The 15,883-nt window shown below is 52.0% G+C and overlaps 1 protein-coding gene across 1 annotated transcript in view; it reads left to right on the top strand.

Moving 5' to 3' along the window:
* Positions 1-15,672, top strand: part of LOC114040934 (zinc finger protein 850-like) — a 31,065-nt gene extending 15,393 nt beyond the window's left edge. Inside the window, exon 5 of the mRNA XM_027859177.1 lies at positions 12,563-15,672. Coding sequence (XP_027714978.1) covers positions 12,563-14,063 — 1,501 coding nt within the window. The 3' untranslated portion in view covers positions 14,064-15,672. The remainder of the gene's footprint in view (positions 1-12,562) is intronic.
* The last annotated feature ends 211 nt before the right edge of the window (positions 15,673-15,883 follow it).

Below are 15,883 nucleotides of genomic sequence, written 5' to 3'. Positions count from 1 at the left end.
TCCCTTTCACCTCTGCAGCACCTCTGGTCCCTTTCACCTCTGCAGCATCTCTGGTCCCTTGCACCTCTGTAGCATCTCTGGTCCATTTCACTTCGGCAGCATTTCTCAAATAAGCCCCTTCTGTCTTCTGATGCTGTCCCCACCCTGGTGCAGGCAGGCCCTCATCACCTGATACCTGGACTATTACAATAGCTGCCAGGGGTTTGCCTGCCTCAATACTCTCCTTTCTAGTCTATCCTCTAGCCACTAAAGTGATGTTCCTAAAGCATAGAAATGACCAGGTCACCCCTTCTGCTCCCCCAATATATTCCAGTAATTGTCACCTACAGGATTGAATATAAAATGCTCTATTTAGTGTTCAGAGCCCTTCATAGGCAACCTCCTCCCACCTTCCCAACCTGAGGTTACTCATTTTTCCCTTTCATGTACTGCATGGTCCAGTGACACTGGCTGCCTTCTTGTTCCTTGCGTATCTCATTTCACTTCCCATCTCCATACCTTTGCACTGGCTGTCCTCCTTTCCCCCTACCCTGCCCCCTGCATTCCTGGTTTCTGTTTCAGCCCTTTCACTGCTTCGCCTCCTTCCCTACTGGTATCTTGCTTACCCCTCCAAGGTTCTATATGGATTTTGTGTCTGCCTATGGATGTCTAATTTCTCTCCCCTGCTGGAGTGGAAGACACTGAGGCAGGGATTTTCACTTTTATCTTTGTGTTTGGGAGCCTAGTGCTTGATGACTGCCTGTTGGTTGCTTAATGAGCTTCAGTCTGGAAGAACTAGCCTGAGGAAACAACCAAGCTAAGTTGGCATTTTCTAAAGTACCTCCACCCCCAATAAACCTGCCTCTATTCCCCCCTCTTCTTTTTTTCCTTATCCCCCCCATCACTCTTTAAGTTTATTTCTTTTTAAAAATAACTGAAAAACAAGTTTAAACTCTTCAGGGAAGCCCTTGAACATGCTTTCTCCAGGCTAAACTTGGCCAGCTAAAACTGGAAGCAGCCTCACAGTCAGCTGTAGCCTCTCCCCAAGAAGGTGCCCGGGGCCCTCCAGCTCAGGCCACTCTGACATTGTGCTAACTGAAGGAAGTTTTCCTAACATCTAGCCTTCATTTGCTCACTGCCAAATATATCTAATATTTCTTTGATAAGATGGTCCCTCCAGTACTTGAAGGCACACTCATGTCCCTCCGAATCTTCTCATCTGCAGACTTGGGGCCTTCACTGTTCTGGCTGCTCTCCGGCTCATCAGCATCTTTCTCCAAACTGAACATAGGTCTTTCCTGTTTTGAATAAGGGAGTACCAAGGTTAGATAGAGATTCGTTGTTACTCACATCCCACTGTTTGTGACACCACTTGGGCTTTTCTTGGCAGAGACACTGGAAGGATTTGCCATTTCCTTCTCCAGCTGAGATAAAGATAGATAAAGCATTAAGGATTAATTATGCTGGGAAGATGAATACCAACAAGAAAGACAGTTCCTGCCCTTGAGGAGCTTGTATTCTAATGGAGGGGAAGACAGCACAGAAAGCTGAAAAAGGAGAGAGAGAGAGAGACAGAGAGAGACAGAGAGAGAAAGAGAGAGAGAGACAGAGAGAGAGAGTGCGCGTGTGCCAGCTCCTGCGCACTGAGTGTCTGTAGTGAGATTGCCCTTGGATGCAAATAGAGGCTGGGCTTGGGGCCAGTGGAAGCTCTGGAGAGGAATTTATCACTGGGAGGCAGGGCCTCTGGGACAAATTGGAGAGTCAGGGGTGCTGAGCTGGGTGAGAGCTGTGGGGTCAGACAGATGTATAATTGCTGTCTAACAACCCTAAATTCTGACTCTATGTAATAAACTTTCATCCTAAGCAATGTGATACATGGTCCGTGACCCAGTGAGCATAACAGAAGAAAAGAGTTTCTCACAAAGCATGTTGGGGTAAGGTCACGTAAGGCACATGGAGGGGCCCTTCCCGGCCAAACAGAGAGGGCTGGGAGCCTGCTGTGCTCAGGGGCCAAGCGGTGGGTCTTTTAATATTGATTACAGCCAGTTGCGAAGCATTTCTGTCTGAAGGCAGTCAATTTCTCCAGGCAAATACATTTTTCTGTAGTGTTTTCAGGTTTGCCAAGCCTAGTCTACCCAGCTCTTTGCAGAGCCCCGATTCCACAGGAGCGTTGGCCTTGGGAAGATCCCCTCTGATTGGTGCATCTCCTCAGTTCTGGGTGAGAGAAGAATTTGAGCCAGAGTGTCCATGGGGAAGGACCTGGAGCGTGTGCCCAGAAAGGACAGTCCTGGAGGACTTTGAGCTTTGAGAAATCCTGAGTGTTTCTCTTAGGAAAGGCAGAGAAGCCCCTGCCTAGGCGTCAGCAGCCTCCTTTGGTGGGGTCCAGTCTTGCCGTCTTGGCTACTGAAGCCTCTCAGCTCCTCCAGCCCAGTAGCCAAGCTCCTGAGTACCAAACGTAGGGCCATGCCATCTTGGAGTTGCCTTCAGAATCCATCTTTTCTTTGGCTTCCTCTTCCATGGGCTTCCAGTTCCCTCCATTAGAGACCTTATGCCCTGGCCAGTTTGAATCCCAAATTGAATCTAAAACAGCCTAGGGTTTAGAGTCCCCACGTTTTCTCCCGTGCAGAGAGAGGACTGGGTGGAGTAAATGAAGGGAGGTTTTGCCCCCTGGCCAGGGGCCTTAGAAAGGATCAGTTCTACCTCATCCATTTCTAACCTTCCTCACCATCGGTCTCCCCTGTACTTGGCCTTTTCATATGGAGGTACAGCCAGCTGGTCTGAAGCCTGCAGGGGTTTGGGAGCCCTTCGCTTAAAAAGGTGGGGAGCTTGAAAGAAAAGTAGAAAAGCAGCAGGCTCGACTCGTAGCGATGTAGGGGCGTCGGGTGTGTTCAGGGCAGACGCTCCACCCCCGTGGCCACCCACCTCTCACCTGTGGCTCCAAGGAGCTGGGGCACGTCCCTCAACCCTCTGGGCATTCGGGCTAAGCCAGGCTGAGGGAACCCACAGGCGGCTCAGTGGATCGGGAGGCTTCCCTTCCGAATGCGCCGAACAACCTGTCCCAGCTGCCGAGCAGGCGGCGGGAGCAGCGCTCAGGGCTGGGGCAGACATCCCAGACGCCAAGGTCATCGGCTGCATCCCGGCCAGGGCCTGTCGTCCTGACTCGGCCCTGCCCCTGGACCCTGATGACTCTGGAGGAGACAGTGAGGCCCACGACCTCGTGCGGTTCGCCTCGCTTAATCCACTTCCCGCAGAAATCCAGAGACGGCCCCGCACCAAGCCCCGGCCCCAGCGCCCCCCAGCCCCAGCCCCTGATGGCGAGGCCCCCCGCGGGGCAGGTCCGGGGTTCCGGACCCTCCGCGCTCCTCTGTATCCACCCCGGGCCTTGCTGGATGGCCGAGTGGTGGTTAGGCGGGTCTTCACACTGAAGCTGGGGGTGAGGAGCTTCTGTCCCAGTCGAGGGGCTTCCAGGTCGAACTGGAGGCGCGTATCTAGGAGAACAGGTAGTGAGCTCCCTGTCTGTAAGGGCATTGGTAGAGAGGAAGCGGCATTGGAGTTGGTCTGGAGGAATCTGGGGCGCTGTCCACAAAAGCTGGCTTCCTGGTCTTTGGAGAGGAGGTAGTGAGCTCCCCATCCCCATGGGGACTAAGGGAGAGATATATCTCCCCTGCCCACCCAGACGGCGGGGCCGGGGCGTACTCTCCGCTTCCTCCCCTGCAGCTTCCCTTGGCGGGATCTGCCCAGGAGGTGAGCGCTGGGGCGCTGGGGGAGGGTCCGAGAGCGCGGCAGGTGCACTTCCGCCTGACTACTCCCCTTGCCCAGGGGGTTTGGGCGGGACTAAGCCCTGAGCTGCCACTTCCGCACTACGTTTCCCAGAACGCCTTGCGTGCTCAGGGCGCGGCCTCAGGAATTTATTTCTTGTTCATTTCCGCCCGGCCTCTTCTGGGCTGTTTGGCCTCATTCTCTCCCCACCGCTACAATCTGGGAGGAGGCTGCAGGTCAAAGGGCAGAGGTTGTGTGTGCCCCTGGACAGAGGGGAAAACTGAGGCAACGCCACTGGCCATGGCCGACAGGCAGGTGAGCGTGGAGGCCAGGTCGGACCAGGGTGACGGTGAGCCTGGTGGGGCCGGGAAAGGGAGCCAGGATGCCTTAGGGCAAAGGCACAGAGGTGGGAGAGGCGACGTCTTGTTCGTGGAACAGCCAGGAGTCCAGTGACATTGAATGGAAGAGTCAGGGGATTGCAAAAGCAGGAGCAGGGCAGGTTATGAATGGCTTTGAATGCCAAACAGCACTTTGTGTTGGATCCTGGAGGTGATAGGGAGCCACTGGAGTTTATTGAGTATGGGGAGTGACATGGTTATACCTTCATTTTAGGAAAACTTCTTTAGTGATTGAATGAAGGGTAGAGTGGAATGGGGAGAGATTTGAGGCAGGCAGACTTCCCCCTGCAGCTGTTGCCGTAGTCCAAGTGTGAGGTGATGAGGGCCTGTTGGGGCCATGTCAGAAGAGAGAAAGGGGTATATTGGGGAGATGCTGCAGAGGTGACATCGACCAGAAATGCTGCAGAGGTAAAATGGACCAGAGATGCTGGAGAGATGAAATGGACCAGAGATGTTACAGAGGTGAAATGGACCAGAGATGCTGCAGAGGTGAAATGGACCAGAGATGCTAGAGAGATGAAATGGACCAGAGATACTGGAGAGGTAAAATGGACCAGAGATGCTGCAGAGGTGAAATGGACCAGAGTTGTAGTAGAGGTGAAATGGACCAGAGGTGCTGCAGAGGTGAAATAGACCAGAGGTGGTACAGAGGTGAAATGGACCCAGAGATGATGCAGAGGTGAAATGGACCAGAGGTGCTGCAGAGATGAAGTCAACCAGAGATGCTGCTACAGCCTGGATGTGGGGGTAAGAGATAGTGAGGAGTCCAGGATGACTCCTACAAATTGTGAGCTTCAGGGTCTGGGAGAATGGTGGTGATTGTGGGTGGAAAGGAAGGAGGTGGGAAGGATTTGTTGTTCAGTTTCAGTTGTATCTCACTCTTCGTGACCCCATTTAGGGTTTTCTTGACAAAGACACTGGAGTGGTTTGTGCCATTTCCTTCTTCAGCTCATTTTACAGATGGGGAGACTGAGGCAAACGGTGAAGTGACTTGTCCAGGGTCACATGGCTAGCAGATGTCTGAGGCCTGATTTGAACTTAGGTCCTCCTGACTCCAGGCCTGGCTCTCTATCCACTCTACCACCTAGCTGCCCGAGAGGGTTTAGGTAGAGGGAAAGATAATGAGCTCTCTTTTGGGTATGTTGAGTTTAAGGTGAATACTGGATGGCCAGTTGGAGATGTCTGAAAGGCTGTTAGAGATGTGAGATTGGAGGTCAGCCGAGAGGTTAGGGCAGGATAGATAGATCTGAAAATGAATGAATGAAGAATGGACTGGAATGCAGAGGCAGGAAGACCCACCTACAGGCTCTTGTCATGACTCTGGCATCCAAGGAGAGAAGAGTCCTGCACAGCCACTTAGGGCAGGGCAGGGGTCAGAGCAGGTCAGCCTTGGTCTTGCCCTGGGTCCCTGGCTCCCCAGCAGCAGAATCCTATGAAGCTGCCCTGGTATCTCTGGTCATTGTCTTATGTTTTAGACCAAACAGGGACACTTAGTTCTTCTCAAATAAGACTGAACTGGTCATCTGGAAGGACCCCCTCCCTCCTCTGGACCTCGGGCCGACGGGTCAGTCCAGACAAAAGCATTTGATGTTTCAGGGATCGGTGACCTTCCGGGATGTGGCTGTGACCTTCAGCCATGAGGAGTGGGGGCATCTAGACCCCTCCCAGAAGGCTCTCTACTGTGAGGTGATGCTGGAGAATTACAGGAACATGGTCTGCCTGGGTGAGGACCCCAGGCTCCCCTGGGACCCAAACATTGCCCCTTGGAGGGAGGGCAGGGGCCTCGACTGAGGACACAGTCACGGGGGGTCCGCTGGGCCTTGTTCCCAGGGGGAAGGGTTTTCCTGGCCCCTTCCCGAGTGTGGATCCCCCCTCCCTCCTGTTCCCTTGGGTCCCAGACTGTCCCTGAAAGTCCCTGGGCAGCTCCCTGGAGATAGGACAGGAGCCAATGGGGCTCTCCTGGGCCCCTGAGCCTGCTGCCTTGTCCCAGCGAGAGGGGCCAGGCTGGACCCGAGGTGGTCGTCATCCCCAGGACTCTCCCATTTCCCATCACCAGGACTTGCCGCTTCCCAACCCAATGTGATGGACCAGTTGGAGCGAGGGGAAGCCCCTTGGACTCCGGAAGGAGATGGTGCATGGAGCAGCTTCGCAGGTGAGTGTGAGAGAGAGCTCAGTGGGCAGACGAGGGAGGCCAGTCATCCCTGTGGCGGACAAGCAGCTGTCCTGGCGCTCTCTTCTCCCCAGTTCTGTAGCTCAGCCAGGCCGGCGGCGCCCTCACCTCTCCGTCCTGGAGGGAGCCCTTGGCTGTGACCCACCTCCCTCTTCCCCTTGTCTCTGGCTCCTCCTTCCAGACTTTTCCTTCATCTTTCTGCCCTGTGTCCAATGACGCCTACTCCCTGGTGCCATCATGTGTTTATGCCTGTGTTGTCTGAGGGTCCCTCGGGGTCTGGCCCCTTCTTTACTCTTTTCTGTCCCCCGAGGGCCCATCTTTCTCTTCTTAAGGAATTGGGGTTAAGTTGTTGGACAGGTGAGTGAAGGTGCCTAAAATACTTTGGTCTGTTCCCTGAGCTCCATTGCTCAGTGTGTCGGAAAGATGACTCCAGACCCTGCCCTTCCTCCACTGGGACCCCCTTAATTTTGTCATTCTCTGCCATCTCTACTGCCTTCCCATGGGAAGGGCTTTTCTTGTCCTGGGAGCATTCGGCATGGTCCAGTGCTATGAAAGGGGCAGTAGGTGGGCGTGGTGGATAGAGTGCAAGCCTGGAGTCAGGAAGACCTGAGTTCAAATCCTGCCTCAGTTATGTACCAGCTGGGTGACCTGTCGAACTCACTTCACTTCTGTCTGCCTTAGTTTCCTCATTTGTAAAATGGGGATCATGATAGCCCCTCCCTCCCAGGTTGTTGTGAGGATCAAATGCAATAATAACTGAAATGTTTAGCGTAATGCCTGGCACATAGTAGGTGCTAGATGAAAGTTAGCAATTGTTGTTGTTAGGCTGATGGGTAAGAGGAGGCTCGGGAAGGGGCGAGGAGAGACGCTGGTTGGAAAGACTGTTTTGTAATAGGGAGATCAGACTTGCTGTGTTCAGTCCAAGAAGGACATGCTGTCTCAGGTAGTCAGTGTGCATTTATTGAGTGTTTGCAGTATACCAGACACTGTGCTAAGCCCTGGGGATGCAGAGAAAGGCCCTGAAGGAGCCCACAAGCTAGAAACAGGTGGATGGAAGGTCGTCTCTGAGGGAAGGCCCTAGTGCAGGCGGGGGGCTCCTGCAGGAGGAGAAGGGGCGGGAGGGACCCTCAGCCCCAGGAGCCATTTTCATTCTGTTCGGCCCAGGTCTGAGACTCATGAGGACAGCTTGACCTCTGAGGTTGTCCATCCCATGTGTGACGGTCTCCTTTCCTCCCTCGCTGCAGCCTCAAGCTGGGCAGAAGACGAGTGGAGGGTGGTTGGCGACTTTCTCGGGGGAATGCCCCATGACTCCTCGTGGTGCGTGATCACCTCATTCCTGAGAGTGACACATCCTGCCGAGTGGAGCCCAGTGTTTGGCACAGAGTCAGAGCTTAATTAGCAAGGAATTCACAACTAACAAATTATGTTAATAATAAATCAATCATTATTAGCCTGAGCTAACTCTAAATTATTATTAGTTAATTAACTGGGCAGCTAGGTGGCTCAGTGGATAGAGTGCTGGGCCTGTAGTCAGGAAGACCTGAGTTCAAATCTGGCCTTAGACACTTCCTAGCTGTGTGACCCTGTTTGCCTCAGTTTTCTCGTCTGTAAAATGAGCTGGAGAAGGAAATGGCAAACCACTCTAGAATCTCTGCCAAGAAAACTCCAAATGGGGTCACGGAGAGGTGGGCACGACTGAAATGAATAAACAACAATAACAAGTGCCTTGCCCTCTTGAGCTGACTCCCCTGTAGAATTATAAGCCATGGATCCCAGCCTAGTCTTTCCGTTGTGGAAACCAAAAAAAAAAGCCCAGTTTATTGCAGTTTGTGTCACATGGGCCATTTCCCACAGGATTTCGGTGGTTCTGCTGGGTTCCCAGCTGGCTGGTCCCATTAGCCGTGGGGCCATGTTGGATTGAAAGGCTCAGACTTGCTTGTCTCTTGTTTGTTCTCAGGGTTTGAGATGGGCTGGGCTTTCTCTCTGGTTCTTACCAGAATAAAGGAGTCTTCAAGCAATTAACAAACATTTATTAAGCACCCACTGTATGCCAGGCACCATGCTGGGTGCAGAGGATAAAATGAGACAAGGACCTAGGCATCCATCCGGATGGAGGGAGATGAGCGGGATGTATAAAAATGTATACAGTATGGGTGTAAAGTGAGTGAGCCCAGAGTATTCATTATTGATATTGTTTACTAAGTACACAAAGGAGACAAAAGGTAGTAAATAAACGCAAAAGATGGCACCTGAACCTCCTGCTAAAGGGAGAGGGGACTCTGTGTGTACGTGCATGCATGTGCGCATCTGTGTGTGTAAGACCAGGGGGCCAGTCCGGCTGGTCAAGAGGGCAGAAGGGCCAGTAACGACCAGTCCAGAAAGACCAGCTGGGGCCAGGTTGTAGAAGGCTTTTGGGTTGGAGTTGAATGAGTCAGACCTGTCCTTAAGGGTCCCTTTGGCTACTGGGTGAAGGAGGGAGAGCCTTAGGGGGCCACTGGTGGTCGAGGTCAGAGTTGGGCCTGAGAGCTATGGAGGAGGGTCAGAGGCACAGGGAAGAGTGCAGGGGAGCACCTGGTGGGGTCTCTAAATAGAGATGGCAGGAAGGAGTGAGCTCTGGGCATCCCAGGAGGACAAGGAGATGGACTGACCATGTCAAGAAGGGGTGTCCGATTATCCCCATTATGAGGACACTGAGACAGATGGAGGTGACATGACTTGTCCACAGGCACCCAGCTGGGAGGTGCCTGTGTGTGCCAGCCACTTTACCAAGATGATCTCATTGGATCCTCACAATTGGATCCTTCCTTTGAGGGAAGGGCTGTTTTATGACCTCCATTTTACAGTTGGGGAAACTGAGGCAGGCAGAGGGGAAGCAGCGCAGCTAGTTGTCTGAGGCCAGGCCTGGCTACCTCTGGGCCTGAAGCGGGCCCAGGCAGGATGCCTTGGCTTTGTCCCTGTGGTACTCTGAGGGACTTGGCATCTTGGTGCGATGACCCCTTGGCCCTGGGATGTGTGGGGCCATGTTTAGGGCTCAGGTGGTGGAGCTAAATTTGCTTACATTCCTGTAGACTCTGTAACAATTTCTGCTTTTTACAAGGAAGGCTCCAAGCCATCCCAAATATTAGCAAACTCCTGCAAATACATATTTGGAAAGAGATCTGACATTGGAAAGCCAGTGTGGTGACAGAAAGTCTAGTGTCCCTTCCCCACTTGCCTGCTTGTAGTCAGAGAAAGGCTGGGACGTCTCTGGCACAAAGCACAGTGCTTGTCCCACACGGTAGGGCTTACTCAGTGCTTTTCAGCTCCTCGAGATCAGGAAGTTTGTTTTGTCTGTGATTATTCCATCCCTGGCATTATCCAGCCTCTCATCCTGCTGTGGCGGCCTCCCCCCCTTGACTTCCCTTTTGAAATTGTTGCATTTCTGCACCAAACTTTGTGTGTATGCGCTCACATGTGTTTCCAACTCACTTTGGCTGTTTCAGGTAAGAATGAGCTTCATCTGATGCCCAGCCCTCCCAGCCCTCCCTCCATATTTGTGCACTCTTCTTTTCACGCAAACCAATTAGGAGAAGTAGCCAGTACAACCTCCTTCCTCCTCCTCCTCCTCTTCCTTCTGCTCTTTCTCCTCCTCCTCCTCCTCCTTGTAGGCTCCTTTGATTTCCTCCCTTTAAACCTTCAGAACAGACCCACCCCATCCCAGGATCCCTAGTTTATTTGATTTTTAATTGACCTCCTTCACTATCCTTTGAAGACATTAAGGTCCCAAAGGGACCTTAGTTTCCTACCCCCATTAGAATGTTAGCCCTACGTCATCATGCAGGCCCTTCTGTTTGCTCAAATTCATGTACCTTGCCAGGTTTCTCTGGGCTCTTGTGTTTGTATTTCAAAGTTCCTACTCTGCCCTGGTCTTTTTGTCAGAAGTGTGTGGATGCCCTCTATTCCATGAAATGTCAGTTTTTTGAGTCTTGTCTTGGTGGGGTAAGTGATTCTTGGTTCTAGCCCCATCGCTTTTGCCTCTTGATAATTTGCACCCTGTGATCTCCTCTATGTCTTGGTCGTAGCTGCCAGGTCTTGTGTGATCCACACTGTGGCTTTATTTATTTGTTTTTGGAGTTGAGGAGTTGAGGAGTTTAGAAGAACTCCTTCTAGCTTCACTTTGCCCTGTGCAGTTTTCACTTATAATTTCTTGAAACAGAGTTCACGTTCCCCAGATTGTGTCTCCTTGACCTCTTTTCCAGGTTGGCACCCTGCTCTTGGTTCCCGACTGTGGGACGTTCTCTGGGGAGCCCTCAGCTTGCTCTGCCTCTGGAGACAGCACCATGTCCTGGGCTGGCTTTCCTGCCTGTTCTGGGACCAGCTTTGCTGGAGGCCTCTTTTCCTATTACCCAGGAGCTCCAGGGGTGGAATAAGAAGTCCCCTGGACTAGTTTTTCACTGGGTCTCTTCATCATTATTTGTTTGGCTTTTGACAGGCAGCCTCTGGGGCTTTCCCTAGGAGTCCCCTGGCCAAGAATTCTTCCAGGATGTGTGAACTGGTTGCTGTCTCCCTCTGTAGACTTTTCCTAGACCCTTCAGATGTGTTCTCAGCTCAGAATTAGGGTTGTAATTAGGATGAAATTATGAAGGAAAGGTGTAGACACAAGAATCTACCTCTGTCTGAATGAGTGGGAAGGGTTAGTGAGAGTGGGGGCATCTCCATGGAAGAAGCGTAGCTGTGAACACCACCCTGGGGCAAGTGGTCTGAGCACAAGACTGTGGAGTATTGTGGTGGGCCAGCCAATAGGTGGGGGATGGGGATTTGAGGGCCTTGGAAGAAAGAGGCACCAAGGGTAAGGGGGCCTCTCTCCCCCATCATGGTTCTAGTTTTTTCCTTTGGTGACCTTTCTAGGGGCAGCTAGAGGGCGCCACAGGGCACAGAGCACCAGGCCTGGAGTCAGGAGGACTTGAGTTCAAATCCAGCTTCAGACACTCCCTAGCTGTGTGACCCAGGGCAAGTCCCTTCTCCTCTCTCTGCCTCAGTCTCTTCAATTGTAAAATGACCCTAACCTCCCTCTCAGGGTTGTGGTGAGGATACAGTGAGATCATATTCATAAAACACTTAGCATGGTGCCTGCCTGGCGCACAGGAGGTGCCTTATAAACGTTCATTCCTTTGTCCTTCCTTTTTATCTTCTTTCCTTCCCAAATCCTCACCCAATCATGCAATTAGGAAGCATTTAGCACCTGGAATACAGGGACACAAGGGCCGTGTAGCCCCTGCTCTTGAAAAGCTTGGGACTGCATGTGCATAGATAAATCCACACAAGAGAATCCTGATAGCTAGCCAAAGGTTTGAAAGCGTTTTCCATCTGTCAGCTCATTGTCTTTGATCCTCCTTGGGGCGGGGGTAGGGGTGGATGGGGGCGGGGGGGGGAGGTGGCTATCATCTCTATTTTAGAGAAACTGAGTCTGAGAGAGGGTGACAAATGACTTGTCTTGAGGAAGCACTTCAAGTCCTGAGTGCTGACACTTTAGTGTCTACACCTGGCTGCCCAAGTGTATGCGATCGATGCAGAATGAGCAGATTCTGCCGGATGATGCAGGAGGCCCCTCTAATCATCTTTGATAATGGCCATCCGATTTCTGTTGAAATTTCACAGCCACGTGGGGTTCATTCAGGGTAACAGCCTGGGTTACTCGCATTATGGGGAGGTGCACTGGGCCAGCTGAGTCACTCAGTCTTCTCTGGAAATGTGATAACTGACCTCCCTATTTAAGAAGTCATTGTGAGGATGAGTTTATGCACCACAAATAGCTAGGCTCTTGCTTGTTCTGCACGTTAAAGTGCGACGTTCATTTTTGTGGATGGAAGGAGAGAGAAGACAGGACTATGCGTGTCCATCCCTAGTGAGCACGAGGGAGATTCACGCTTTTCTGTCTTTCAGATTGGGAGACTAGACTGGAAGCCGAGGAGTCTGGTCTGAAGCTGGGCGCTCCAGTGGCACGGTGGTCCCAAGAGAGACTCACAAGGACGGATCCCTCTGTTCTCCGTTTGAGGGGAGCCTGGGACCCCAGGGATGCTGGCCTGGAGAGGGAGCAGAGAGAGGAAGAGGCGGAGGAGGCGGTCAGGGCTGCTGGCGGAAGCGGAAGCCCAGGGCGAGGCCAAGGACTTGTCGGATGGAGTGTCTGCAGCTCTGAGGCTCCCAGAAGGAGCTTCAGGCAGTGTCCGGATCTGAATGAATGGAGCAGAATCTGCTCCAAGAAAATCTTTTTCAACTATGATGAATGCAGAATGGGTTTCAACTCATCCTTTGCTTCTCATCTGTCTGTTCACCCTGGAGAGAAACATCATCAGTGCAGTCAATGTGGAAAGATTTTCAACCGCAGCTCCTCCCTGACTTCCCATTACAGAATTCACACTGGAGAGAAACCGTACGAATGCAAAGATTGTGGGAAGGCCTTCTCCCATAGGTCACAACTTACCTCCCACCACAGGGCTCATACTGGGGAGAAGCCTTATGAATGCAAGGAGTGTGGGAAGGCTTTCCTCCAGAGGACGCGGCTTACCCGACACCAGAGTATTCATACCGGTGAGAAGCCGTATCGGTGTGATGAGTGTGGCAAGGCCTTCACTCGAAGTTCCTCCCTTATTTCCCATCATAGAATTCACACTGGAGAGAAACCTTATGAATGCCATGAGTGTGGGAAGGCCTTCAACCGAAGCTCCTCCCTCATTTCTCATCACAGGCTTCACACTGGAGAGAAACCCTATAAGTGTAATGAGTGTGGGAAGGGCTTTCGCCTGAGGGCAGAACTCGCCCGCCACCAGACAGTTCACACTGGAGAGAAACCTTATGAGTGTAATGAGTGTAGGAAGACCTTCTGCCTGAGGGCAGAACTCACCCGACACCAGTCAATTCATACTGGAGAGAAACGCTATGAATGTAATGAATGTGGAAAGGCCTTCACCCGCAATCCTTCCCTCATTTCCCACTATAGGATTCATACTGGAGAGAAACCATTTGAATGTAAAGAATGTGGGAAGACCTTTGGCAGGAGAACAGGACTCATTTATCACCAGAGGATTCACACTGGAGAAAAACCTTACGAGTGTAGTGAATGTGAGAAGTCTTTCTCCCATAGATCAGAACTTACTTCTCATTACTGGATTCATCTTGGGGGGAAACCTTATAAATGTAATGAATGTGAGAAGGCCTTTGGTCAGAGAACACAATTAATTTGTCATCAGAGAATTCATACTGGGGAGAAACCTTTTGGGTGTAAAGACTGTGGGAAGGCCTTTACCCGCAGCTCATCTCTTACTTCCCATTATAGGATTCATACTGGAGAGAAACCACATAAATGTGTTGAATGTGGGAAGGCTTTTGGCCGGAGAACTGAATTAATTTATCACCAGAGAATTCACACTGGGGAGAAACCCTATGAATGTAAGGAATGTTCAAAGGCCTTCTCCCATAAGTCGGAACTTACCTCCCACCAGAGGATTCACACTGGGGGGAGGCCTTACGAATGTAAGGAGTGTGGGAAGGCCTTCCGCCTGAGTTCACACTTTGCTCGCCATCAAAGAATTCATACTGGGGAGAAACCTCACAAATGCAGTAAATGTGGGAAGGCCTTCAGCCGCAACTCATCCCTTGCTTCCCATTGCAGGATTCATAGTGGGGAGAAAACTCATGAATGTCACGACTGTGGGGAGGCCTTCCATCTGAGGGCTGAACTTGTCCGACATCAGACAGTTCATACCAGAGAGAAATCTTAAGCAGTTCGAGTCTGATGAGTAGGACGAATATGGGTCAGATTGTAGACAGGTCCCTCCCTGGACTGTGAATTAGGGAATTCACGTGGAAAGGAAGTCCTATGGGCAGGCAGGTCCCTGCTCACTGTCTTTCCCAGCCTCACCCACCCTCAGGTTTTTTTCCTTCCTTGAACCTGGTTCAGTGTAGACATTGGGATGTAGAAGGGTTTGCCTGCTCTCGCTTTGTCCATGTTGCGTACTTCCTCAGGCCCAGTGTTTTCCCTGCACCCACGAGGCCTTCCTGCTCCAGGGTCTGAGAACAGACCTTGTCGCCTCTCATGGTTTTTTCCTTTGAGAAGAACTCAAGACCTGTTTTTCCCTTCCCTTCCCCCTTCCCTGGGAGAAGGCAAGCAGCTGGGGGCAGAGCGCACTGGTCCATCCACCCTGCCTGATAGCGCCTCTCTGGTCCATCCCCTTCCCTTCATCGTGGTGGCAGAGCCCATCTCTTGTGTTTGTTGTGACCCGCCACATTCACGTGCATCCAGAGCCTCCGGTCAGCATCCGGGCTTTTCTGACCACAGAGCTGGATGTTGCAAAGCGTCCTTCCTGGGGGGACGAGGGGCCATCGCTGAGTCAGAGAGCCTCATGTGTTTAGTTGCCCTAATTCTGGCAAAGTTCTGATTTTTCACCCACGTTCATGCAGCCCGTTGGCAGCATCTCTCCGCTGGCTCCCTCCCAAGAGCTACACCTAAGCCTAACCCTAACTCTAGTTTCTCCAGGGCTGGCCTCCCTCAGGGCCTCCAGTTCCTCACCACCTGCCATGTTCTCAACACCACAGTCTGGTTTGTCCCAGCCACTCCATGGAACCATTTGAAAGTCACCAGGGACCTGTTAATTAACAAGTGCAGTGACTTTTCTTTCACTGAGCAAAACGGAGGGCTGCCCTGTGAGAAGCCTGCCGATTTTGTTGGTAATGGCCTTAGGTGCAGAGAGCCCCAAGAAGGCTCTGGCCCACTGGCCATCCCGTGTGTCTGACTTGCACAGGACATGGGATGGAAGGCCCACCTTGAGCAGAACCCAGATCCACTGGTCCTTGGAGCACTGTCCTCCTCTCCTGCGACGCTAATCCCTCCTCCTTCGTTCTCTCTCCTCTCTCCTCTTCAGACTCACGACGTTTGCTGTCCCCCAGTCCCTGCCTCTGCCTTTCCTAGCTTTGTTCTTTCCCTCACTCGTGAAGGTGTAGGAGGAACAGAAGAGGTTTGATGAAGGAAACGTGGTCTCCACAGGGCGTCCCTGGGAGGGGCCCCTTTCCATCCTGGCCCTGTTTTTACCTCTGTACTCACCACAGATTCATTTATTGTCTGTCTGCAGGTTACTCCCCAGTGGATGTATCCCCTCCCGCATCATCAGCTACCAGATATTCCTGGACAGATTTGATCTTGCCGTAACCAGCCTGCTCCTCCACCACTTCCCAGAGACTGCTCCATGCCATCTGCTCTCCCTCCTCCCTTCTGTGTCTTGGAGTCCCTGGTTCCATCCTCAGCCATTGTCACTGCCTCTCTACCCTCTGCTCCATTGTTCTCTCTCTCTTTCTCTCCCCACATACATGTTGCATTAATTTTGTTATTTAGTTAATTTTCAGTTGTGTCCAACTCCTTGTGACCCCATTTGGGGTTTTCTTGGCAGAGATACTGGAGTAATTTGCCATTTCTTTCTCCACCTCATTTGACAGATGAGGAAACTGAGGCAAACAGGGCCAGGGTCGCACAGCTAGTAAGTGTCCGAGGCCAGATTTGGACTTGGGGAGATGAGTCTTCCTGACTCCAGGCGTGGTGCTCTGTTCA

This window comes from Vombatus ursinus, unplaced genomic scaffold (assembly GCF_900497805.2).
Source record: "Vombatus ursinus unplaced genomic scaffold, bare-nosed wombat genome assembly UNPS02014159.1, whole genome shotgun sequence".
NCBI classification, from domain to species: Eukaryota; Metazoa; Chordata; class Mammalia; order Diprotodontia; family Vombatidae; genus Vombatus; species Vombatus ursinus.
Note: the sequence above shows the minus strand (reverse complement) of the source record. Positions and strands in the feature narration are given on the sequence as shown.